This window comes from Pseudoliparis swirei, chromosome 5 (assembly GCF_029220125.1).
Source record: "Pseudoliparis swirei isolate HS2019 ecotype Mariana Trench chromosome 5, NWPU_hadal_v1, whole genome shotgun sequence".
NCBI lineage: Eukaryota > Metazoa > Chordata > Actinopteri > Perciformes > Liparidae > Pseudoliparis > Pseudoliparis swirei.
In genome coordinates, this window is record NC_079392.1 from 1,516,558 (window position 1) to 1,540,716 (window position 24,159).

The following is a 24,159-nucleotide window of genomic DNA, read 5'->3' on the forward strand; positions in this document are numbered from 1 at the left end:
TACGTGAATTATTTCGTTTATCAAATTCAGTTTCCTAGTTCTGAGGTTCTGCATCTACCTGCCCATAGACCCCGCCTCTCAATATTGGTAATCCAATCAAAAGACGTGCAGCACTCCGCCTGCTCGCTGCTCCTGTGCCGGTTCCGGGGCCTTCGAGAAGGCCTAGAGGAGCCAACTCTAAAGCTGATTGGTTGACACAACATCGTCATTCCCATTCACTTGAAGCTACCAGCGCCCGCAATGTTGATTCTGAAGGCCTAAGGGCAGATTTTAGCCCCCTGGCAACACACGATGGCTGAATATGATTGGATGAAAGATCTAACATAAAGACCAGCCCTCCCAATCTCAACCTGGCGCTGGCAGCAGCGCAACCAAGAGGAACGCTATGAAATTAAGAGAAAAACTCTTACTCTGGGAAATAAGTGAATACATATTTGTGGGCAAATATATTTAGAAAAAAATATATATTCTGATGATGTTTAGGCCAGCAGAGAAGGCCTTGCTGGCCCTGACGGCCCGCCACTGGCCTCTACACACCTCTGGAGAGACTTCACTAACACCAGAGAATAGTCATCTACATATTAACTATGTAGAGAGTTATGAGTCATTTAATGTTATCTTCATTGATAAAAACAGTGCTTTGAAAAATAAGGACATTTCTACGTGAGCCTAAAGTTTGAACCGTAGTGTATTTAAAGATAAATTGCATTTCTGTGAATACAAACTGCTCAGTTTTTCTTTTGTGAAAAGTTTCAGCTGAGTTCCTCTGCAGCAGAGAAATATTTTATTTGTTGTTGTGAAGCTCTGCAGACCTTCAACTCACTTTCTGTAGTTTAGTAAAAAAAGTTATACTTTTCTAACTATTCTTCTATTCGTTGTTCATCACTTTACAAGATGCTGAGGGCAACAGGACTTAATAAGGAGGAGCTGACTTTCGCTGAAGGCCTCGTTGACTCCGTTTTATTCAAACATCAGACTCAGTTTTTTCAATCAGGAGTTGGTATTTATTTTATTTTTTGCAGAAAAATATAAAATGGTTCGTCCAGTAAATAGTTCGGCCTGTGTCTCCACAGCACGCCTGACAGACCTGACCCGGGGCTGAGCCGAGCTGCTGACCCCCTTAATGTGTTTCTTCCTAAAGACGAATGATTTGTATTTCTAAGGGTTTTGGAGCGAGAACACTTGGACGTCAAATACAGTGCCAAATGTTACGGGGCGACATTGGTTGAGGTTTGATATGAAGCTTCTTGGAGCCTCGAGCCTTGACCACCATGATGATGAACAGTTTGAGGGAGTGAACCTCTTCACATGATTTACTGAGACGTACCATGTCCCTGAACACATCTCAACAGATCCCCTGCAGCTCTCAGCTGTCTTCAGAAGTCTTCTCGAGACCCCCTCCCTCCATTCCCCTCCTCTCTTCCCAGCATGCCTCTCTTTGTCATGCTAATGGCTCCATCGGGCGTGACAAACTTAATAGATAGACAGATCTCCGGGAGGGGGGTCTGCATGTATCAGACGTGAAGGATTCTCTGAAGGCTGGAGGACGACGGGGCGTCTCTGGTGGACTGAGGACGTCTTGATTGACAGCTCTCGGGAGGAGGCGGGCTTTAGCTAGAACCGTGACAGCAGAGGCCTTGTTGTGGGATGCGACGATTATAAACTACTTCCTGTTTACTTCATGATGATCAAGTCTTTGTGAGCAGATAATAAATAAATATTAGAGCAACAACTATTCAACTAGACGTGTCGTTATCGTTTGGTTCTGATCGAATAAAGTTTTAGTTATAATTGTGGTAATTATAATTTGACTCACGGCGCTCAAAACACTGAAATGACACTTTATGAAGTCAATTAAAACATAGCAATAAAATCCACAGCATAATAGTCATGAAATTAGTAGACTGTGTTTTTAGGGAACTGACCTTTTGTTTCAGAAGATGCTAATATAACTAATGTTGTTGTTTTGCTTTTTATTATGGAAGCGAGATGCATGACGGCCGCTGTGTGCACGAACAAAACAATCTGAAGATTAATATTGGCCAAAATAATAAAGTTCATCACAAGAGGAAAAAAGACCAGAAATAAATCTCTAGACTCACGGCTGGAAACTGACATGTTTTCTGGGTCAGCCTCTCTCTCTCGCTGTCTGTCAGCCTCTCTCTGTCTCTCTTTCTCTGTCTCTCTCTCTCTTTCTGTCTCTTTGTTTTTCTTACATTATGAGAGCACAGAGGAGACAGACATCTGATGACCTCAGCTGTGACGCTTCAGTGGCTGAGCTCCTGTTTCTGACCGCTGGGAGTCAGAGTGTGTGTGTGTGTGTGTGTGGTTTTGGGTGTCCCTTCACATTCCAGCCCCCCCCCCCCCCCCCCCCCGGTACCTGGGACCTGGTCTGTTGTGTATTTTTAGGTCCTGAGCAGCAGCTGACGGCGTCTCCGTCCCGGCTGTTATCCCCTGACGCCGCGGCCCGGCGCTTGTGTTCATGTTTATGAAGTCTGGTGTTGACGCGGGTCTGTGTCTGTCTGTCTGTCTGTCTGTGTGTGTCTGTCTGTCTGTCTGTCTGTGTTTGGGTCTGTCTGTGTGATGACAACGGTGACGGCTGTGAGGTGTCGGCTGTGAGGTGTCGGCTGTGTCGTCTGTCTAAGCTGCAAGTCGGTAGCTTCTCCTATGAACAACAACGTTGTGGTTTCTTCTCACCTCGCACGTCTTTGCTCGACTAATAGATGGCGAGGTCGTCTCCAGGTCGAGCGGCGGCGTGCGCGCTGGAACTTTATGATCCTGAACATCAGCAAACCGTCTCACAAGGGGACACACAGGCAACGTTACATGATCAAATGTAGTAATGACTAATTATTAGCTGTTAAAACAGCAACACACACATGCACAGACAGTGAAATGTAACTTTATTGTGTGTGTGGGGGGGGGGGGGGTCTTTGTGTTTGGTTAAAACGGACCTAACATCCATCCTGATGAGCTAAGAAACAAATGTCTATTTGGAAAAAGTTTCACGAAATATTTTAGTTGTGTGAAAATGTGCCTCTGCAACGTCTTTAAGGTTTATTGATTTATTATAAGGCAAAACAAATGTGACGTTACTGAAGCCCCGTCTGACTGTTTGTTTGTTTGTTTACAGGGCGAGAAGAATGCCGGCTTCGACGTGCTCTACCACAACATGAAGCACGGCCAGCTGGCCACCAAGGAACTGGCCGAGTTCGTCCGTGAGAGGTGTGTGTTGTTTTTGTTACCTTTGCATTGAAAATGCAGAAGGTTATGTTTTGATCGCCGTGTATTTATTTATTTGTATGCGTGTTACAAAAAGTATTAAACCGAATCGCATGAAATTTGGTGGGATGATTGGTTATTATCCGGGGACCATTTGATTAGATTTTGGGATTAATTGGGTCAAAGGTCAAGGTCATGAAAATGTCAAAATCTTCTTTTTACCATAGCGCGGTAAATTTGTATCCAATTGGCAACTAATGCCAACATGTTCATAATTCAATGCCCAATCTTGCGAAGGTATGCGCTCTACCGAGGGCCCATTCTAGTTTCCCTCTTGTTATTGCTAACCTCTTGTTTTTGTTTACCTCTTGTTATTGTTAACCTCTTGTTTTGTTTTTATTTACCTTTTGTTATTCACCTCTTGTTTTTGTTTACCTCTTTTTGTTTACCTCTCGTCTGAAATTGAAGACGCGTTGTTTTTAAATGATTATGAATGCTGCCGTGAGCCTGCGGTGTCCCGCTGTGGGACGAATGAAGGATGATCTAATCTGAACTGAACCTCCAGCCTCCGTTATCGTGGTGGAACACAGCAGTGAGCAGCAGCAGCTCAGGGGGAAGTCAATTATCCAATTACAAGTGTCCTCTCCAAGTGGTGGTTGGTTCTATTCCAGCCGTGTCCTCTAATTGGTAACCTGAGTAGATGGAGGGGGGTAAAGAGGTTCCCACAGCGGGAGGTGGGAACACACCTCGGGTATGAGGAGGACGCTCGGGCACATTCCTCATCTGCTCGGACGGCGGCAGAAAATAAATCTTCAGTCAGGAAATGAAATGGCGGCCGAGTGAGACGCAGGGCGGAGGGATGGTTCTGGTACATTTACTCTCTCGCAACTTGCTCTTTCTTTAAAGGTCGTTCTGATATCAGATGAAATATAGAAAATCTATTGACATGGACACGTTTGATCCCAGGTCTGATTAACTGATTGGGATTCAAACTTCATCAAACGTGTCTATGTAAATAGATGTTATAGACTGAGGAAAATTAATTAGAAAAAAATATTTCAATCAAAAATATAAATATATACATTTTTTATATATTTTATATTTTAAAATAAAAAATTTTAAAATGTAAAAAAAATTAAATGTATATATTTTCATTATATATATATATATTAAAAAAATTATATATGTTAAAAAAATCACTTTAGGCTTAATTGATTCAAAATGTAATCACTGCAAATTAGGAAAATGTAACAACTTTGAAACAAAAACAAATCATTTGAAATTTAAAATATTTTGATCCACCACGAGTTCCACCAACGTCTCCAACGCTGCTCGTTTACTGTGGATGACCTCCTGCAGCAGCTTGTTCCCCCTCAGGGTATCTGGACCAACACTCCCTTCCTCCCCTTCGGGCTCAGCAGATGACGGTTATTAAAGTTTCATGCACAACAAGTCCATCTTTATTTAAATGCTTTGCAGTGCCACTGACATGAAATACATCTCCATCTGCGTGATGAAGCTCCAGATGGAGAACACGAAGCGCGAGGCCTGCTGAAGCATTCAGACTTTAGAGAAACAAACTTTAAGAACTAGAGGACAGAGACTCTAAGAACTAGAGGACAGACTCTTAAACACTAACGTGTGCCTCGTCTCTGCAGCGCTGCTGTTGAAGAGACTTACTCCAAGTCCATGAGCAAACTGGCCAAGATTGCCAGCAACGGGAGTCCTCAGGGGTGAGTTGTAATATTAATAATAATGCATTATATCTATATGTATATACGGGAGTCCTCAGGGGTGAGTGATAATAATAATAATGCATTATATTTATATGTATATACGGGAGTCCTCAGGGGTGAGTAGTAATAATAATATTAATGATAATAATAATGCATTATATTTATATGTATATACAGGAGTCCTCAGGGGTGAGTAGTAATAATGATAATAATAATGCATTATATTTATATGTATATACAGGAGTCCTCAGGGGTGAGTAGTAATAATGATAATAATAATGCATCATATTTATATGTATATACAGGAGTCCTCAGGGGTGAGTAGTAATAATAGTGCATTATATTTATGTGTACAGTATATACAATTTGTGTGTGTGCGCTTAATGAATGTATGCGTGTGCGTTTAATACGTGTGTGTGTGTGTGCTTAATATGTGTGTGTGTTTAATGCTTGTGTGTGTCTGTGTGTCCCTAGGACCTTTGCCCCCATGTGGGATGTGTTCAGGGTCTCCTCGGACAAACTGGCCCTGTGCCACCTGGAGCTGATGAGGAAGATGAACGACCTCATCCGGGACTTCAACAAGTACGGGGACGAGCAGGTCAAAGTTCACCGCAAGGTGCGTGGCCCGACCTCCGAACCGTCGCGTGTTTTACGAGATGGACTCTGGTGTATCTTCTCGTAACTCTGACCTCGTCATCCTGATGCAACGCGTCACGTCTAGTTCACGGTAGGCGGTGCGTTCAATGGCGCCGTGTTCACGTCGTGTGTCTGTCCTCCGGCCCAGACCAAGGAGGAGATGGCGGGCACGGTGGAGGCGGTGCAGGCGCTGCAGGTGCAGAACGGCCACCTGCTGAAGTCTAAGGAGGGGTACCACGCCAAGTGCTGCGAGCTGGACCGGCTCCGGAAGGAGGGGGCGCCGCCGAAGGAGCTGGAGAAGGTGAGCAGCAGCTGCACTGACTTGTTTTGGTTTGTTTTTTTGACAATTTGAGACAAATATTAACGAACAAAAGTCGCTTTAACACAATTATTTTGTAGTTTAGGAGGAAAAACACGTCTTATTTTCAATAAGAGCTCAGTCGGTGTTGGGAATATTTATATATATATTTTGGTTATATATTTTTTAATTATATATATTTTTAATTAATATATATATAAATAATATATATATATTTTTTGAATCTAATATATATATATATATTTTTATAAATATATGAAAAAAATGTTTTTATATATATTTTTTATTTATATGTATTTTTATAAATAGATATTTGTATATATAAAATTATATATATTAGAAAAACATTATTTATAATGTATATGTTTAACTGTATCAGCAGATGAAGTGTGATTGTCATCTTGCTTTCACACAGTCTACATTATAGTCTTTATTCATAATAATAAATTGGTGCTTTTCCTTTTGCAATGCAACATCGTAGTGCCAGTGAGATGATTCTGAAATGAAATGTTATATTTATAGTAAACTGTCGTCTTTGGTGGTTAATTCAGCCTCGTACCTCTTCTCCCTGTGATCATCACAATGCAGTAAAACTGAATTTAGTGCTTAATCTCTCAATTTCATAAAAAACATAAATAAAGAACACAGCTTTTTTTGTATTAAAAGTATATTCAAGTCCAGAGCTACTGAACTGCGACTGCATCACTCTTCATTAACTCTGAGGTGACACTTTATAATTATTATTGATGAAGAAGAGCGTTATAGAGAAGTTAAACTGCAGTGTGTTTTGAAGGCGCAGGCTGAGTAAAGTAGTCGTACTACGGGGCAGGACATCTCTCCCCTTCACTCGCCTCTGACCTGTATTTATTTGAGGATTGTGAATGAGGCCCCGGAGCTGGAGGCCTCCCTGATCCTCTTCCTCACCTCCCTCGCCAGGCGGAGCTGAAGTCCAAGAAAGCGGCCGAGTCGCTGGCGGCGTGCGTCGAGAAGTTCAACCGCGTGGGCGGAGAGTTCGAGCAGAAGATGAGCGAGTCCTCCCAGGTCGGCGCTCGCCCTCCCGTGTGAAGAGTTATATGTCTTTATTTCTCTTTATCTGCCTGACTCGCTGCTCTGGAACCTCCCACGACACAAAATCCCACTAAAAATAGATATTTTATTTATATATATAAATAAAATATATATTTTTCGTGGGATTTTGTGTCGTGGGAGGTATATATATATGATGTATATATATACATTATTATATCATATAATAGGGAGATATATTATATATACCTCCCTGACTCCCTCCCACTACACAAGAACTCATCTTTTATTTCTTGTCATGTCTTCACCCTAAAAAATGGAAACCTCAATCCCCCCCCCCCCCTGATTGCCTTTTAATCACTGCCCCCGCACTGCCATGGTTACGGCTGCTGTTTCCATGGAGATCCTTAACAAACCCGAAACGTCTGTTTTTACATTTTGTGAAATGATGACTGAAATCCTCGTGACCAATTATTTCTGGTAATTGCTTTGAGGGGGATGATTCGCTCGTTAGTACAAAGGGGCTTGTTGTTCCCGTTGGGAATGGAGGAAAACCAAATTATTAAGAGATTATGATGCTATTTAAAAATGTTATGAAGCATAAAAAGATGACTTCTTGAAGGCGGCGTTGGTGCCTGTAGCTCGTTTTATTTGGTCTGATCAAGAGGAGATGAAAGGAGTTGATGCATGAAATAGACGATGGAATAAACTCCACATTTAACATGTAACCCACATGGTTGATAAGCGATTCTTGTTGTCCTCTGGTGAGTTGATTTAAAAGCAGGATAAAAACTTAAGGACCTGGCAACCCGGTGCCTCTTCCTCTGGAGCTGCTCAGCCTATTTTCACTTTATTGCATTTATGTGGAGTTTTTAAACTTTCTGTTTTATTAGATTCAGTGAATTAAGAAAGTTGCACTCCATCTTTTTTTATTTATTTATTAAGAGACAAAGGCTGAAAACAAATAAACAAACATTGAGCTTGTGTTTTTTTATATACATATTTTATTTTGTGTTTTTTATATATTTATTTAAATATTTTATATATATATATATATGTTTTTATATAAAAAATAAATTAAATATTTTAGTAAACTTTTTTTTCTTTTTTCATTATACATATATTTTTATTTATTTGAAAAATATTTTTAAAATGTTTTTACGAAAACATTTACATTTTTTAAATCTTAATATATATATATATAATCTGATTACTACAAACCCAGCAGTTGCAAACATGGACACAGTGTAAAGCTCTGACATTGGAGTTATAATTCACCTTTTCAGGCTTCTGTGTGTGTAGAAGTTTCAGGAAATCGAGGAGACCCACCTGCGGCAGGTGAAGCAGCTGATCAAAGGTTACTCCCACTCCATAGAGGACACCCACGTTCAAGTGGGACAGGTAACCGTCACCTGCAGTGGAGCTTTCTTTTTGACTCTAGAATATTAAAACCCTTTTTCTCAGATATAAATGAGAACACTCCAGTAACTCAGTGTGTTATACATTGTGATTATCATTATTCATCACATTTAAACACGAGGACAACACACACACACACACACACACACACGCACACAGAGCTTTGATGACATCATGTTCTGGTGGTTCTGCTCTCCTGCAGGTCCACGAGGAATTCAAGCAGAATGTGGAAAACATCGGCGTCGACGACCTCATCCAGAAGTTTGCGGAGCAGAAGGGAACCGGCAAGGACCGGCCAGGTACGGCCCGGTGACACACACCTGCAGAACACACACGGGGAACATGGACGTGGACACACACACACACACACACGGGGAACATGGACGTGGACACACACACACACACACACGGGGAACATGGACGTGGACACACATACACAGACACACACACACACGGGGAACATGGACGTGGACACACACACACACACACACGGAGAACATGGATGTGGACACACACACACACACACACACACGGGGAACATGGACGTGGACACACACACACACACACGGGGAACATGGACGTGGACACACACACACACACACTTCTACTACATGCTCACACGTGTGTGTTGGTTCTACTCCATGCTCATATGTGTGTGTTGGTTCTACTACATGCTCATACATGTGTGTTGGTTCTACTACATGCTCATATGTGTGTGTTGGTTCTACTACATGCTCATACATGTGTGTTGGTTCTACTACATGCTCATACATGTGTGTTGGTTCTACTACATGCTCATACGTGTGTGTTGGTTCTACTACATGCTCATACGTGTGTGTTGGTTCTACATGCACACACGTGTGTGTTGGTTCTACTACATGCTCATACGTGTGTGTTGGTTCTACTACATGCTCATACGTGTGTGTTGGTTCTACGACATGCTCACACATGTGTTGGTTCTACTCCATGCTCATATGTGTGTGTTGGTTCTACTACATGCTCATACATGTGTGTTGGTTCTACGACATGCTCATACATGTGTGTTGGTTCTACTACATGCTCATATGTGTGTGTTGGTTCTACTACATGCACACACGTGTGTGTTGGTTCTACTACATGCTCACACGTGCGTGTTGGTTCTACTACATGCACACACGTGTGTGTTGGTTCTACTACATGCTCATACGTGTGTGTTGGTTCTACTACATGCTCATACGTGTGTGTTGGTTCTACTACATGCTCATACGTGTGTGTTGGTTCTACGACATGCTCACACATGTGTGTTGGTTCTACTCCATGCTCATACATGTGTGTTGGTTCTACGACATGCTCATACATGTGTGTTGGTTCTACTACATGCTCATACATGTGTGTTGGTTCTACTACATGCTCATATGTGTGTGTTGGTTCTACTACATGCTCATACATGTGTGTTGGTTCTACTACATGCACATACGTGTGTGTTGGTTCTACTACATGCTCATACGTGTGTGTTGGTTCTACTATATGCACACACCTGTGTGTTGGTTCTACTACATGCTCATATGTGTGTGTTGGTTCTACTACATGCACATTCAATTCAATTCAATTCAGTTTATTTGTATAGCCCAATTTCACAAATTACAAATTTGTCTCGGAGTGCTTTACAATCTGTACACATAGACATCCCTGCCCCAAAACCTCACATCGGACCAGGAAAAACTCCCAAATAACCCTTCAGGGGGGAAAAAAGGGAAGAAACCTGGAGGAGAGCAACAGAGGAGGATCCTCTCCAGGATGGACAGATGCAATAGATGTAATGTGTACAGAAGGACAGATTTAGAGTTAAAATACATTCAATGAATATGACAGTGTATGAATAGTTCATAGTAGGCATATTCCACGATGGAGACCTCCACGATCCATCAGGCAGATGGCGGTGGGGAGGAGGAGGGCGGAGTCTCAACAGGACAGTGGCGTAGTCATGAGCAGGAATTCCACGACCCAGACGATCCATCAGGCAGATAGATCTATGTCGTCTCATAGGGTCCGATGACCCCATGAGACGTAAAGTCAAAAGGACTTCCGGGGAGAAAGCAGAGTTAGTAACGTGTGATTGAGAGATGAAAATTCATCCTTAAGGAGAGAAAAAAGAGGAGATAGGTGCTCAGTGCATCCTAACGTCCCCGGCAGCTATAAGCCTATAGCAGCATATCAAGGGGCTGGACCAGGTGAACCTGATTCAGCCCTAACTATAAGCTCTGTCAAAGAGGAAGGTCTTAAGTCTACTCTTAAACGAGGTGACTGTGTCTGCCTCCCGGACTGAAATTGGAAGCTGGTTCCATAAAAGAGGAGCTTGATAACTAAAGGCTCTGGCTCCCATTCTACTTTTTAAGACTCTAGGAACTACAAGTAGTCCCGCATTTAGTGAGCGTAGCTCTCTAGTGGGGCAATATGGTACGACAAGCTCCTTAAGATATGATGGAGCATCACCAATCAAGGCTTTGTACGTTAAGAGAAGAATTTTAAAAGTGATTCTTGATTTTACTGGGAGCCAGTGCAGAGCAGCTAGTGCAGGAGTGATGTGATCTCTTTTCTTAGTTTTAGTGAGAACACGAGCTGCAGCATTGTGGATCAACTGGAGGGACCTAAGAGATTTATTAGAGCAGCCTGATAATAAGGAGTTGCAGTAATCCAGTCTCGAAGTAACGAACGTGAACCAATTTTTCTGCATCTTTTTGAGACAAGATGTGCCTGATTTTTGAAATATTACGTAGATGAAAGAATGCAGTCCTTGAGATTTGCTTTACGTGGGAGTTAAAGGACAAGTCCCGATCAAAGATAACGCCAAGATTCTTTACAGTGGTGTTTGATGCTAGGGCAATGCCGTCTACAGAATCCACATCACCAGATAATTGATCTCTGAGGTGCTCAGGGCCGATTAAAATTACTTCGGTTTTGTCTGAGTTTAACATCAAGAAGTTGCAGGTCACATACGTGTGTGTTGGTTCTACTACATGCACACATGTGTGTGTTGGTTCTACTACATGCACATACGTGTGTGTTGGTTCTACTACATGCTCATACGTGTGTGTTGGTTCTACTCCATGCTCATATGTGTGTGTTGGTTCTACTACATGCACATACGTGTGTGTTGGTTCTACTACATGCTCATACGTGTGTGTTGGTTCTACTATATGCACACACCTGTGTGTTGGTTCTACTACATGCTCATATGTGTGTGTTGGTTCTACTACATGCACATACGTGTGTGTTGGTTCTACTACATGCACACATGTGTGTGTTGGTTCTACTACATGCACATACGTGTGTGTTGGTTCTACTACATGCTCACACGTGTGTGTTGGTTCTACTCCATGCTCATATGTGTGTGTTGGTTCTACTACATGCTCATACGTGTGTGTTGGTTCTACTATATGCACACACCTGTGTGTTGGTTCTACTACATGCTCATATGTGTGTGTTGGTTCTACTACATGCACATACGTGTGTGTTGGTTCTACTACATGCACACATGTGTGTGTTGGTTCTACTACATGCACATACGTGTGTGTTGGTTCTACTACATGCACACACGTGTGTGTTGGTTCTACTACATGCTCATACGTGTGTGTTGGTTCTACTACATGCACATACGTGTGTGTTGGTTCTACTACATGCACATACGTGTGTGTTGGTTCTACTACATGCACATACGTGTGTGTTGGTTCTACTACATGCACATACCTGTGTTGGTTCTACTACATGCTCATACGTGTGTGTTGGTTCTACTACATGCTCATACGTGTGTGTTGGTTCTACTACATGCACACACATTTGTGTGTTGGTTCTACTACATGCTCATACGTGTGTGTTGGTTCTACTACATGCACACACCTGTGTGTTGGTTCTACTACATGCTCATACGTGTGTGTTGGTTCTACTACATGCTCATACGTGTGTGTTGGTTCTACTACATGCACATACGTGTGTGTTGGTTCTACTACATGCACACACCTGTGTGTTGGTTCTACTACATGCACACACGTGTGTGTTGGTTCTACTACATGCTCATACGTGTGTGTTGGTTCTACTACATGCTCATACGTGTGTGTTGGTTCTACTACATGCACACACCTGTGTGTTGGTTCTACTACATGCACACACGTGTGTGTTGGTTCTACTACATGCTCATACGTGTGTGTTGGTTCTACTACATGCTCATACGTGTGTGTTGGTTCTACTACATGCACACACCTGTGTGTTGGTTCTACTACATGCACACATGTGTGTGTTGGTTCTACTACATGCTCATACGTGTGTGTTGGTTCTACTACATGCACACACGTGTGTGTTGGTTCTACTACATGCTCATATGTGTGTGTTGGTTCTACTACATGCACATACGTGTGTGTTGGTTCTACTACATGCACACACGTGTGTGTTGGTTCTACTACATGCACATACGTGTGTGTTGGTTCTACTACATGCACATACGTGTGTGTTGGTTCTACTACATGCACACACCTGTGTGTTGGTTCTACTACATGCTCATACGTGTGTGTTGGTTCTACTACATGCACATACGTGTGTGTTGGTTCTACTACATGCACATATGTGTGTGTTGGTTCTACTACATGCACATACCTGTGTGTTGGTTCTACTACATGCTCATACGTGTGTGTTGGTTCTACTACATGCTCATATGTGTGTGTTGGTTCTACTACATGCACACACCTGTGTGTTGGTTCTACTACATGCACACACGTGTGTGTTGGTTCTACTACATGCTCATACGTGTGTGTTGGTTCTACTACATGCACACACCTGTGTGTTGGTTCTACTACATGCTCATACGTGTGTTGGTTCTACTACATGCTCATACGTGTGTGTTGGTTCTACTACATGCACATACGTGTGTGTTGGTTCTACTACATGCACACACCTGTGTGTTGGTTCTACTCCATGCTCATACGTGTGTGTTGGTTCTACTACATGCACACACGTGTGTGTTGGTTCTACTACATGCTCATACGTGTGTGTTGGTTCTACTACATGCTCATACGTGTGTGTTGGTTCTACTACATGCTTATACATGTGTGTTGGTTCTACTACATGCTCATACGTGTGTGTTGGTTCTACTACATGCTCATACGTGTGTGTTGGTTCTACTACATGCACACATGTGTGTGTTGGTTCTACTACATGCACATATGTGTGTGTTGGTTCTACTACATGCTCACACGTGTGTGTTGGTTCTACTCCATGCTCATATGTGTGTGTTGGTTCTATTACATGCTCATACGTGTGTGTTGGTTCTACTACATGCTCATACGTGTGTGTTGGTTCTACTATATGCACACACCTGTGTTTTGGTTCTACTACATGCTCATATGTGGGTGTTGGTTCTACTACATGCGCATACATGTGTGTTGGTTCTACTACATGCTCATACATGTGTGTTGGTTCTACTACATGCTCATACGTGTGTGTTGGTTCTACTACATGCACACACCTGTGTGTTGGTTCTACTACATGCTCATACGTGTGTGTTGGTTCTACTCCATGCTCATACGTGTGTGTTGGTTCTACTACATGCTCATACGTGTGTGTTGGTTCTACTACATGCTCATACGTGTGTGTTGGTTCTACTACATGCACACACCTGTGTGTTGGTTCTACTACATGCTCATACGTGTGTGTTGGTTCTACTACATGCTCATACGTGTGTGTTGGTTCTACTACATGCACACACCTGTGTGTTGGTTCTACTACATGCTCACACGTGTGTGTTGGTTCTACTACATGCTCATACGTGTGTGTTGGTTCTACTACATGCACACACCTGTGTGTTGGTGTTCTGGGTGTTTCTGCAGCCGCGGCGTGTGTCGAGGAGCACATGACGGCTCCGCCTCCAGAGGGCGGTAAGAAGAGTCGAGCCAAAGCCTTCAGGATCCCCGGCCTCGGCAAGAGGGACAAGGAGCCGGACTCCACGTGAGTGTGTGTGTGTGCTCACACAAAAACACACACACTCTGATCTTTGTTACTGGCGTCAGTTTGAGCAATTATTATGAATAAACAAAATGCATCGATGTGTTTTTGCTTTGCAGAGACTCCCCTGTGACGGAGACGCTGGTGAGTGAAGAGCTGCAGCTCAACGTGTTGTGTGTGTGTGGGGGGGGGGGTCACATACGTGTGCGTGTGATCATGGCTTGACTGACTGGGGTTTCCCAGGTTTATTCTGGTACTTCTAACAATAGGTTTTGAGATACTTTGGCTGTGTGTGTGCCCCCCCCCGTGTGCGTGTGTGTGTATAGAATTCGCCCCTGGAAGTCGACGATGAGGGATTCATCATCCGAGCTGACAGCACACACAATGATATCCTTTTTATTTATGCTTGCATGTGTTTCAGCTCAATATCTTATAACTTTTTTTTTACGCGTTAACTTCCTTGATTTAATAATTGTTTTGTAATCATTCTTTTGGGTCAACCATGTTAGTGTGAATTACATCTCGCACCCAGCAACTTTATTTTCATTATTGCTTGATTTTTGATTTATATATATAGATTTATTTCTATAGATAATATATATATATAAATTCATTTTAACAAGTGTCCATTATTATACAAGTTGTATTTTTTTATATTTATTTATTGGTGGCCTTCAGTTATATGAATCTCAAAAACAAAAAGCAAGCTGATGGCATTTTACTCAATATATTACATAATTTGGATTAATTAAATCTGGATCTTGATGTGAACAAATTCATAAGAAAAGTTAATAAATGAGCCTTCTTTATATCACTTCACAAACTTATCTCCTTCACATTTTAGGTTTAGTTTGCACCAAATTAATATTAAACCTCCCGGGACCACGAGACTCTGAAAAGACACGCAACTCAAGGCGGAGGCGTTTTTCATGGGAGGTGAGAGGTGGAGTTTAACCAGTTCATCAACACAAGCGCTAATAATAATAATAATAATGGTCTCTCATAATCTCTCCTGACTCAAATGACTGGATGCATCCCCCTCGTTAACGACGAGGTGAACGCCTCCACAGGAATGAACTGTCCTCAGCTTTGACCCGTTCATCATCATCATCATCATCCTCCGTGAGCTTTGGGGACTTCTCGACATTCTTCTCGTACCAAATATCGCCGTTGAACAGTGAGGCGCAGAACGGATAATAAAGTACTTGTAGATAATAAAGTGCCAATATATTTAAAATAAAAAATACAGACATTTGAGACTATCAAATAAATAGACATTTGAAACTATATATATTTTTATATATGCATACATTTTTTTGTATATATTTATATATTTATAAATATATAGTTTTATATATTTATTTATGTACATATATATATTTTTATATACATATATTTTTATTTATATATATATATTCTTTTTTAAATTTATATTTAAAAACTATCTTCCTGTATTGGCAGCAGTCAGAGTCGATGTGATGCAACTCTTCCACGTGCAGCAGAACAAACAGGAAGGGGAGGGGCCTGTGTTGGGGGTGACGGTGCCGCAGGATGTGGCCGTTCTGCAGCACACACACACACACACACTCTCTCTGCGGTGCTTCAGCATCTGTTCCATATCGCTGTCGCCTCACACTTCGTACTTGCTCTCAAGGAGCTGCAGCATCTTGTCCAAATAGTCACATTCCCTGAACAGCGGTGAAACAATACTCGGTCCTCTCTACACCTCACACATTGAAACATATCAGTATATAATCAAGCATCCCGAGGGACTCTTTGCATGTTGACCATGTGTAATGTCACATAAACGGGGCCCGAGCATCCCTTCCCTTCCTACCAGCCGTGTTCTCCTTGACCTCTCTCTCTTCACGCTGCTCCGAGGACAAAGAACACAACTTCTACTCCAGCGACTCCGACTTCGACGACGAGGAGCCCAAGAAGTTCCACATCCAGATCCGCCCGGTGGCGAGCGGCCGCGGCCGCTCCGCCGCCACGGAGAAGGAGCTGAAGGCCACGATGCGGGCACTCACGCTGCCGCCCAACAGGGGCGGCCGGCAGCAGGTCGCGGTGGGTTTCTGTGTTGTGTGTTTTTCTCTGGACGCCTCAAACCAGACGTGAGCTATTTCACCCAAAACATAGAAATCTAAAACTGGGGAAATATTCCTAATGCATCTTCCTCGTTACTTGTAATCCCTCGTCTTGATCCATTTTGCCTGAAGAAACTCTGGATATATATATAAACATATTTTATTTATTTATATATATATATTTAAATTATTTCATTATATATATTTTCTTTTCAATATATATATTTTATATTTATATATTGTTATTAATATATTTATTAATTTAATTTATATATATTGAATTCAAATACTCTGTCCTCGTGGTCTAGGATAAACACTCTCGGCATTTAGAGCTTTTCTAAAGTTTAGAAAGTTATGGTGAATTCCTGTAGATATCATTCTATTTGTATCTGATAATTATCTGTTTGAACCCGGCTGCTTTTGCATACCAACGAGACATAAACGCATTAATATGCAGCTGAAAATAACCACGAACGAGCATTTTTTTATTCATATTTCACTGACTAAAATCTACAGTTACCAAAATACTTCTTAGTCTTTATCAATTAGGAATCTGTGGTCCTAAAGCTGAGCTCCAGACGAGGCATTCACTCGTTGTTTTGGTTCTTTCTGTATTCTAAATAACTAACATCAGAACACCTTTTCTCTGCCCTGCGTGTGCTGACCCGGTCGGTCTGGACTCCAGGTGTCGCTGCAGCGTCACCTCTCCAGTAAGTGTTTGCCTGCTGCAGCATGATGATGATGATGATCATCACTCTTCACCTCGCAGTCTGTGTGTGACCTGCTGCCGTCTCTCTGCAGGGAACTCCAGTTCTGCAGGAGGTCGATCAGAAGAGGGCGACGTGTCCTCCCACAGGGGTGAGTCGGCCCCCCGACCCTCAGCTTCACATGCAGCTGGCAGGCGTTCACTTTTTATAGAGTCCTACAGAGCTGGATTAAAGTGGATTAATCTATTCTGAATTAGGGAATATCTTCTCTCAAAAGACCCTCATGCTGGAGGAGTAAAGGTTTCTCTCCACCTCCGGCCTGTAAGCCATCGTTTCCCTCCTAGACATAACCTCTCCACTGGCTGACTGTGCATGAACAGGCCACGCCTCCATTAGAGAAGTTTATCACTCAGAGCTGTAGGTCAGGCCGGAGGCGGCGGCGAGATTAACGATGAGCGTCTTGATTTAAAGCTCTGCAGCCGAGCGGGACCCGGCTAATTGCTGGTGTTCATCACCCGGCCGGTACTGGCTAACGCTGTGACGGACACACCGCGGTGCTGATGAGGGGGTTTACTCTGGTGTGTGTGTGTTGCAGATGGAGAGCAGGAGGGTCTCTGCAGGTCCACCTCCAGTCCTGATCACAGCAGGTGAGCTCGGCCTCGGCCCAACTTCTCTTTAAAGCTCCTCCTCCTCGTGTTCATCGTGATGCGTTTGAGACGGTCGTGTTCTTCCACACCTGGGTTCATGCTGCGAGGCGTGGTCGTGTTTAAATGTTTGTTTCATGCTTGGAATGGAGACAGATGGCCCTCAAAGAGGGAGGGAGGGAGGGAGGGGGAGAGAGAGGATCCAGTTATTGTTATAATATGCCGAGGAGGCGGAGCCGGCGGCGCTCCATCAGACGGTTTCTCCTCCAAGGCGTTCAGAGGTCATAGGTCACCTCCACACAGACGGCAGATTGTTGGTTTTTGTAAAGTTCTGCTTTCGGTTGGACACAGTTTTAAAAAACACGACCTCCACGACCTCTTTACCTTTGAAAGATGAAGGTGAGGTCTCAGAGTTTGAGTTCTTTGTTTCTTCAGCATCAATATTGGATTCGCCTTTAATTAATGAACCAGAGTTCAGGCTCTTCTTCCAATACTCATCAACTCTCTCTCTTCTCTCTCCTCTCTCTCTCTCTCCCCGGTTCTCCTCCCCCTCCCCTCTTCGTTCCAGGCTGAGCTCCACGGCCTCCGACAGTCTGTTCGGTCCTCCTCTGGAGTCGACCTTCAAGTCCAAGAGCTTCTCGAGTCGGGAGCTCGGTGCCTTCAGGGCCTTCGGGAACTCTGAGTGTGAGTTAGATATTAATAATATTAATATAAATATGTTCTGTCACCACAACCCTCCTGATGGAAGTCCATCTTCTCCTCGAGGTTCTTCTGATGAGCTTCGTCTCAGACGGAGAAACAAGTCGTGAAATATTTAAATGAAAGAAAAACATTAAATACTTTAATGAATAATATTCACTCAATAAAAATCATTTTTTTATATTCTAAAGCATTTTTCAGACCTTTTAAAAAAAACGAGAACAGGAAGTAAAGACGCACGATGGAAACTATAAAAGATATTTATCCTCTTGAAGTCCTGAATAAAATGGACCCAAAATTGACCAAAAGTAGATTAAGAGTCAGACACGAAAATATAAAACCATTAGAACCCAAAGTACAAACGTCTGGATCAATTATTTCCCCAATAACTAAATAAAAATAAAATAAATTAAATACTTCCCAAGTTGACAGGCGTCCTCTGAAGTGGCGTCTCTTTGTTCATGGAGGTAAATAACCCACGAGAGGTTCATGTTCTGTGTTGATCGTCTTCTTTAGCATCTGCTTTATTGGTTTTGATGGATGCCTTTTTATATTGTCTTGTTTTAATAATTTTATAGACGTCTTAATCTACTTCCTCTTAGAGTTAAATCTGACTTTCATTTTGAAATGTTAAAAGGAAACGCACCTTTTATCTTATGTAAAATTACAAACTAACAGACAGATGAGCTTTTCATATGAAGCGTCAGTTTTACGAGGCTCACGCTGCTCCTGGTGACGAGCTGCTGTTAGTCTCATGACGTCATGACACGAAATATTGAGTCGTCTTTCTGCCGGATGTTTGTTTGTTTTCCTCGCTCCTCAGACGCCTTCTCGTCCGACTCGTCGTCTCCGGACAACGTGGAGGACTCGGGTCTGGACTCGCCGTCCCATCAGCCCCTGGGCCCGTCCCCCGAGCCGGCGGGCTGGGCGGCGTGGCCCCCGCCCCCCGCGGCGCCGATGCAGACGCTGGGCCGGCCCGCCGACCCGTTCCCCTCCGCCTTCCGCGACCCCTCCCCCGCTCGCAGCCCGCCTCGCCCGCGGGGGGGCGACCCCGCCGGCGTCTGGTCCGTGGCCTCGTCGCGTCCCTCGGTCGCCGACCCGCCGTCGTCCGCGCGGTTCCCCGCCTTCTCCCCGCAGCCCCTCCTCCTCCCCACGCCGGAGGCGGAGTCATCTGTGTGGAGCTGCAGGCACGTCCCCCCCGAGGACCCCTTCCTCGCCGCCATCGAGAGGACCGGCGCCCCGGAGGCGTCCGACCTGTCGAGCGCCTGGGCGCGGCCGCCGCCTCGCCCGAGACCCGACCCGTTCGCCGTCGCCCAGGCGCCGCTCCCCACCTCCTCCTCCTCTTCCTCCTCTCACCGTAAACGAGACCAGAGCCTCCCGCCGCCCGATGACCCGTTTGCCATCACGATGATCGGCAGCCCCACGCACCAATCGTCTCTGGCTGCCGCTGGGGGGGGCGGGGCCTCCACCCACAGCAACCGGCCGCTACTGGAGGCCACCTCCAGCTCGTTGCCCTCGGCTCAGCCCAAGGAGCTGATTCACTGGAACTCCTTCCACAACCCCGTCAGTGAGAGCGGCTCCAAGGAGGGAGGAGCTAAAGGAGAGGGAGGAGCTAAAGGAGGTGGAGGTGGAGGTCGAGGAGAGGGAGGCGGAGGGAGGAGGAAACATCGGTCGTCGGACGGCGGCGAGCCGCGTCGGAACGCCCCGCCGCTCACGAGGCATTCAGGGCCTCAGGTGGATCTGTGCTTCTCCACCGATAAGGATCAGGACTGTCTGGACCTGAACACGCCGCCGGCGCCCAGCGGCTCGCACGCCGGTACGGAGTCGGGTTTGTTTTTGATCGCTTAGTTGCCTTTTACCTTTTTGTAGATACTTTTTTTAAACCAGAAACACATTGATTGATTATCAGAAGTCAATAAGCTAAAAGGCTAAACATCGCCTGGCTCATCTTTTCTTTTCTTTTTTACGTAAGAAATCGCTGCTGTTTTATGTCTTAAGTGATATTTCACTGGATATCTGAACATGTTAAACTCCTCGTCATCGCTCAGGAAATATTTATATATATATTTCATGTAAAAAAAATATTTATATACATATTTGATACATATATATATATTTGATATATTTATATATATTTTTTATATATTTGATATATATATATATTTTTTTTAAATATATATATTAATATTTTTATATATTGTGTTTTTCAGGGTCCAAGCACACCAGCGTCCGGCGGGACTCGGCCGACGTGTCTTCAGCTCCGAGAACGACTCGAGTCAAAAGGACGTCGGGGCGACAAGGCGGCTGCGAGAGAGTAACGATCAATACGTTCATGAACGATCGATACATCATGAACGATCGATACGTTCATGAACGATCGATACGTTCATGAACGATCGATACATTAATCTATTTGAATACATTCATTCCTCCTTAAAAGTGAAAATCTAAGTTAACGTGAGTGAAGAACTGAAGAAGAACAAAGGAATGTGTTCGGTCTTGTTTCTCTTGTGAAGTTCTATTGTTTGTATTGTTTCTATTGTTCCTGAGGCGTGGCCCCGTCTCACTTCCTGTGTTCCAGTCGCGCTCGCTGTGCTCCTCCCCGCAGCCGGAGCCCCGCCCGGCCCTCAGCGCCTCCTCCTCCCCCGGTGAGTGGGGCCCTAAGGCCGGGGCCTCGTGGGGGGGGCAGGACCGGGCCCCGAGCCCCGCCTCCCCTCCGCCCCCCCAGAACCAGGACCAGCAGCAGAGACAGCGTGAGCCCCGGAACATGAATACATGGAAACGGCTCTTCAGTCCAGTTAGACAAACAGGATGCATTGTGGTTAATTATTGAGCTTCACTAGAGGTGCTCACCTGGCTAGCGGTTTCCAGGTGTTTGTGCTAAGCTAAGACAACCAGCTGTGGCTTCAGTTCCTTGACCTGTGACCCCTGATGACCTCATGGTCTCCTCAGGTCACCTGTCTCGAGGGCCCAGTCCCATTCCACTGGGCACACAGGAGGCGTGGCCTGTGGCGGCGGCCATCACGGAGTACATCAACGCCTACTTCAAAGGGGGGCAGCACAACCAGTGAGCACCCTTCAAGATCAAAGGAATCACATTTTAGAGGACATGGAATCAATTCTTATATATCTATATATCTATATATATTTTATGTGTATCTATGAAACATCTGTAGATAGTAGCACCAGTCTTGCTCTGTCCCTGCCCAGCTGTCTGGTGAGGATCACAGGAGACCTGACCGTGTCTTTCCCCGCCGCCGTCGCCCGCATGTTCACCGCCAACATCAACGTCCCGCCGCTCGGCTTCCGGCTGCTCAACGCCTCGAGGATCGATCACGTCCTGCCCAATCAGACGCTGCTCTACAGGTCAGCTGACGGAGCCTGAGGTCACGCAGGGTCAACCTGATGCTGAGCGGCCTGACTCTGTGTCTCTCTCTCTCCCCCTCTCTCTCTCTCTCTCTCTCTCCCCCTCTCTCTCTCCCTCTCTCTTTCCCTCCCTCTCCCTCTCTCTCTCTCTCCCCCCCAGCGACCCGTCTCAGAGCGACCCCGACTCCAGGGACTTCCTGTTCAACATGGCGTCTCTGCAGCTCCACCTGCAGCGGGAGGCGGAGCTGAACCCTCAGGCGTCGTACTACAACATCGCCTTGCTCAAGTACCAGGTCGGGGTTCACAGTCCTAATGTCTCAGACCTCCAGACCTGCTCTGGACTCCCCTGACCCCCCTCTGGACTCCTCTGGACCCCTCTGGACTCCCCTGACCCCCCTCTGGACTCCCCTGACCCCCCTCTGGACTCCCCTGACCTCTGACTCCCCTCTGACCCTCTGGACCCTGACCCTCTGGACTCCCCTGACCCCTCTGACCCCTCTGACCCTCTGACCCCTCTGACCCTCTGGACTCCCCTGACCCCCCTCTGACCCCCAGGTGTCGTCCCAGGACCCGGGCCGGGCCCCCCTCCTGCTGTCGGCGGAGTGCCAGCGCGGCGGCACGGTGACCCGGGTCTCTCTGGACTACCACTGCTGCCCGGCCACGGCGCCGTCCACGCAGCTCGCCGCCGTGCAGGTTCTGCTGCCGCTGGACCGCGACGCCTCGGACCTGCAGTGCCAGCCGCCGGCCTCCTGGTGAGGGGCGTGGCCTGTTCAAGATCAAAGAGCATGACCGGAGCCGTTATGATTCATGATGCGGTCATAACTCGTCCACACGAGGCTCATCGCCACGGAGAAGGGGCGTGGCCTAAGAAGGGGGCGTGGCCTCGCCAACTTTGTTGTTTGTTTTCCTCTGCAGGAACGCGGAGGAGAGACGGTTGCTGTGGAAACTCCCAAACATCTCCCCGACCAATCACAGCAAAGGTCAGAGACTGAGAGACGATGGCGTCTCCATGGAGACAGCTGGCTCACCGCCAGAATAACATTCCTCTTCTTCCTCTTTCTCTTCCACTTCTCCTTCCTCCTCCTCTTCTTCTTCCTCCTCCTCCTCCTCCTCGTACCCTGAACAGTGGTCATGCTTGAACATGTTAATTCCCATTATTAAACCGAAGATCTACTTTAACCCCCCCCCCCCCCCCCCCCAGGCTCGGGGACCCTGTGTGCCAGCTGGCAGAGCCCGGAGCCCCCCCGCGGCCCCCCCCCCAGCCTGGCGGTGCAGTTCGTGGGCTCGGGGGCGTCGCTGTCGGGCGTCGGCGTGGAGCTGCTCGGCGCTCGCTACCGCCTGTCGCTCGTCAAGAAGAGGTTCGCCACAGGTGGGAGAAATCAGGAAGTGATTTGATTCATTCGTCGTAGAAGCACTTTTATTACTCTTTCCACATTCTATATACTATTACGACTTTAAAATAAATACATCAGAGTATTTAATAACATGTGTGAAGAAAATAAAGCCACAGCTTCGTGACACGTCTTTAACAAGTTTTTATTCTTTATTTAATTGCTTTTAGCAAGAAAATATTGAACAATAATGAAAGTTAATTGTATAAATATATTTAGAGACATGAAGAGTTGATTAGAATAACCTCGGCTACTCAAATAGTTTCCGTTACATTATTAATCCATCCCATAATAAACATTATGAACCAGACGAGTCAGAATTAATCAGATACCAAAAGTGACATGCTATGACATGCTACATGCTGCTACATGCTATGACATGCTACATGCTGCTACATGCTATGACATGCTACATGCTGCTACATGCTATGACATGCTACATGCTATGACAAAGCTATGGGTTTTTAAATGATGTTCTATCAGTTTATGAAATACTTTACAATGATATAAAATATTAAGAGAATAATCAAAGATTTAGGAATGTGTTTAACTGTAAAACGTACATTTAGAGCTCGTTTCTTCTTCTGTGGTTTTAGGGAAGTACCTGGCCGGCTGCTCCTCGTGAGGAGGCGCTCGGCCTGGAGGACGACGTGCACTTAACTTCTGACGTCCTGCTTTAGGACCACGCCCCTTTTCCTTCTTCTTTAACTTAATGTGTCGCACACTAAGCGGTCCCCAGCGTTTCTGTTTCCTGTTCTGAGACTTTAAATCTGGACTCGAGTTGCCATGAAACGAGGAATTTTTAAATTATGTAAATACTTTGAGGAAAAAAAAAAGTTCTACCAAACCTGAGAAAATAAATGTTTGTACATATGATTGTTCAGAATAAGTTTTTTGTGATGTTGATGTTTAATAAAAATAATTAAAGTGCTCGAAA

General features: G+C 44.9%; 1 protein-coding gene across 1 annotated transcript in view; it reads left to right on the forward strand.

The window, feature by feature from the left end:
* fcho1 (FCH and mu domain containing endocytic adaptor 1) overlaps positions 1 to 24,153 on the forward strand; it is a 35,973-nt gene extending 11,820 nt beyond the window's left edge. The window contains exons 3-27 of the mRNA XM_056415336.1: positions 3,134 to 3,225; positions 4,881 to 4,955; positions 5,433 to 5,574; positions 5,743 to 5,895; positions 6,850 to 6,954; positions 8,242 to 8,340; positions 8,561 to 8,657; positions 14,214 to 14,331; positions 14,448 to 14,472; positions 14,655 to 14,715; positions 16,199 to 16,395; positions 17,101 to 17,125; positions 17,217 to 17,273; positions 17,718 to 17,769; positions 18,335 to 18,450; positions 19,289 to 20,281; positions 20,676 to 20,779; positions 21,047 to 21,218; positions 21,418 to 21,532; positions 21,676 to 21,831; positions 21,992 to 22,124; positions 22,387 to 22,583; positions 22,747 to 22,811; positions 23,033 to 23,200; positions 23,819 to 24,153. Coding sequence (XP_056271311.1) covers positions 3,134 to 3,225; positions 4,881 to 4,955; positions 5,433 to 5,574; positions 5,743 to 5,895; positions 6,850 to 6,954; positions 8,242 to 8,340; positions 8,561 to 8,657; positions 14,214 to 14,331; positions 14,448 to 14,472; positions 14,655 to 14,715; positions 16,199 to 16,395; positions 17,101 to 17,125; positions 17,217 to 17,273; positions 17,718 to 17,769; positions 18,335 to 18,450; positions 19,289 to 20,281; positions 20,676 to 20,779; positions 21,047 to 21,218; positions 21,418 to 21,532; positions 21,676 to 21,831; positions 21,992 to 22,124; positions 22,387 to 22,583; positions 22,747 to 22,811; positions 23,033 to 23,200; positions 23,819 to 23,847 — 3,546 coding nt within the window. The 3' untranslated portion in view covers positions 23,848 to 24,153. The remainder of the gene's footprint in view (positions 1 to 3,133; positions 3,226 to 4,880; positions 4,956 to 5,432; positions 5,575 to 5,742; positions 5,896 to 6,849; positions 6,955 to 8,241; positions 8,341 to 8,560; positions 8,658 to 14,213; positions 14,332 to 14,447; positions 14,473 to 14,654; positions 14,716 to 16,198; positions 16,396 to 17,100; positions 17,126 to 17,216; positions 17,274 to 17,717; positions 17,770 to 18,334; positions 18,451 to 19,288; positions 20,282 to 20,675; positions 20,780 to 21,046; positions 21,219 to 21,417; positions 21,533 to 21,675; positions 21,832 to 21,991; positions 22,125 to 22,386; positions 22,584 to 22,746; positions 22,812 to 23,032; positions 23,201 to 23,818) is intronic.
* The last annotated feature ends 6 nt before the right edge of the window (positions 24,154 to 24,159 follow it).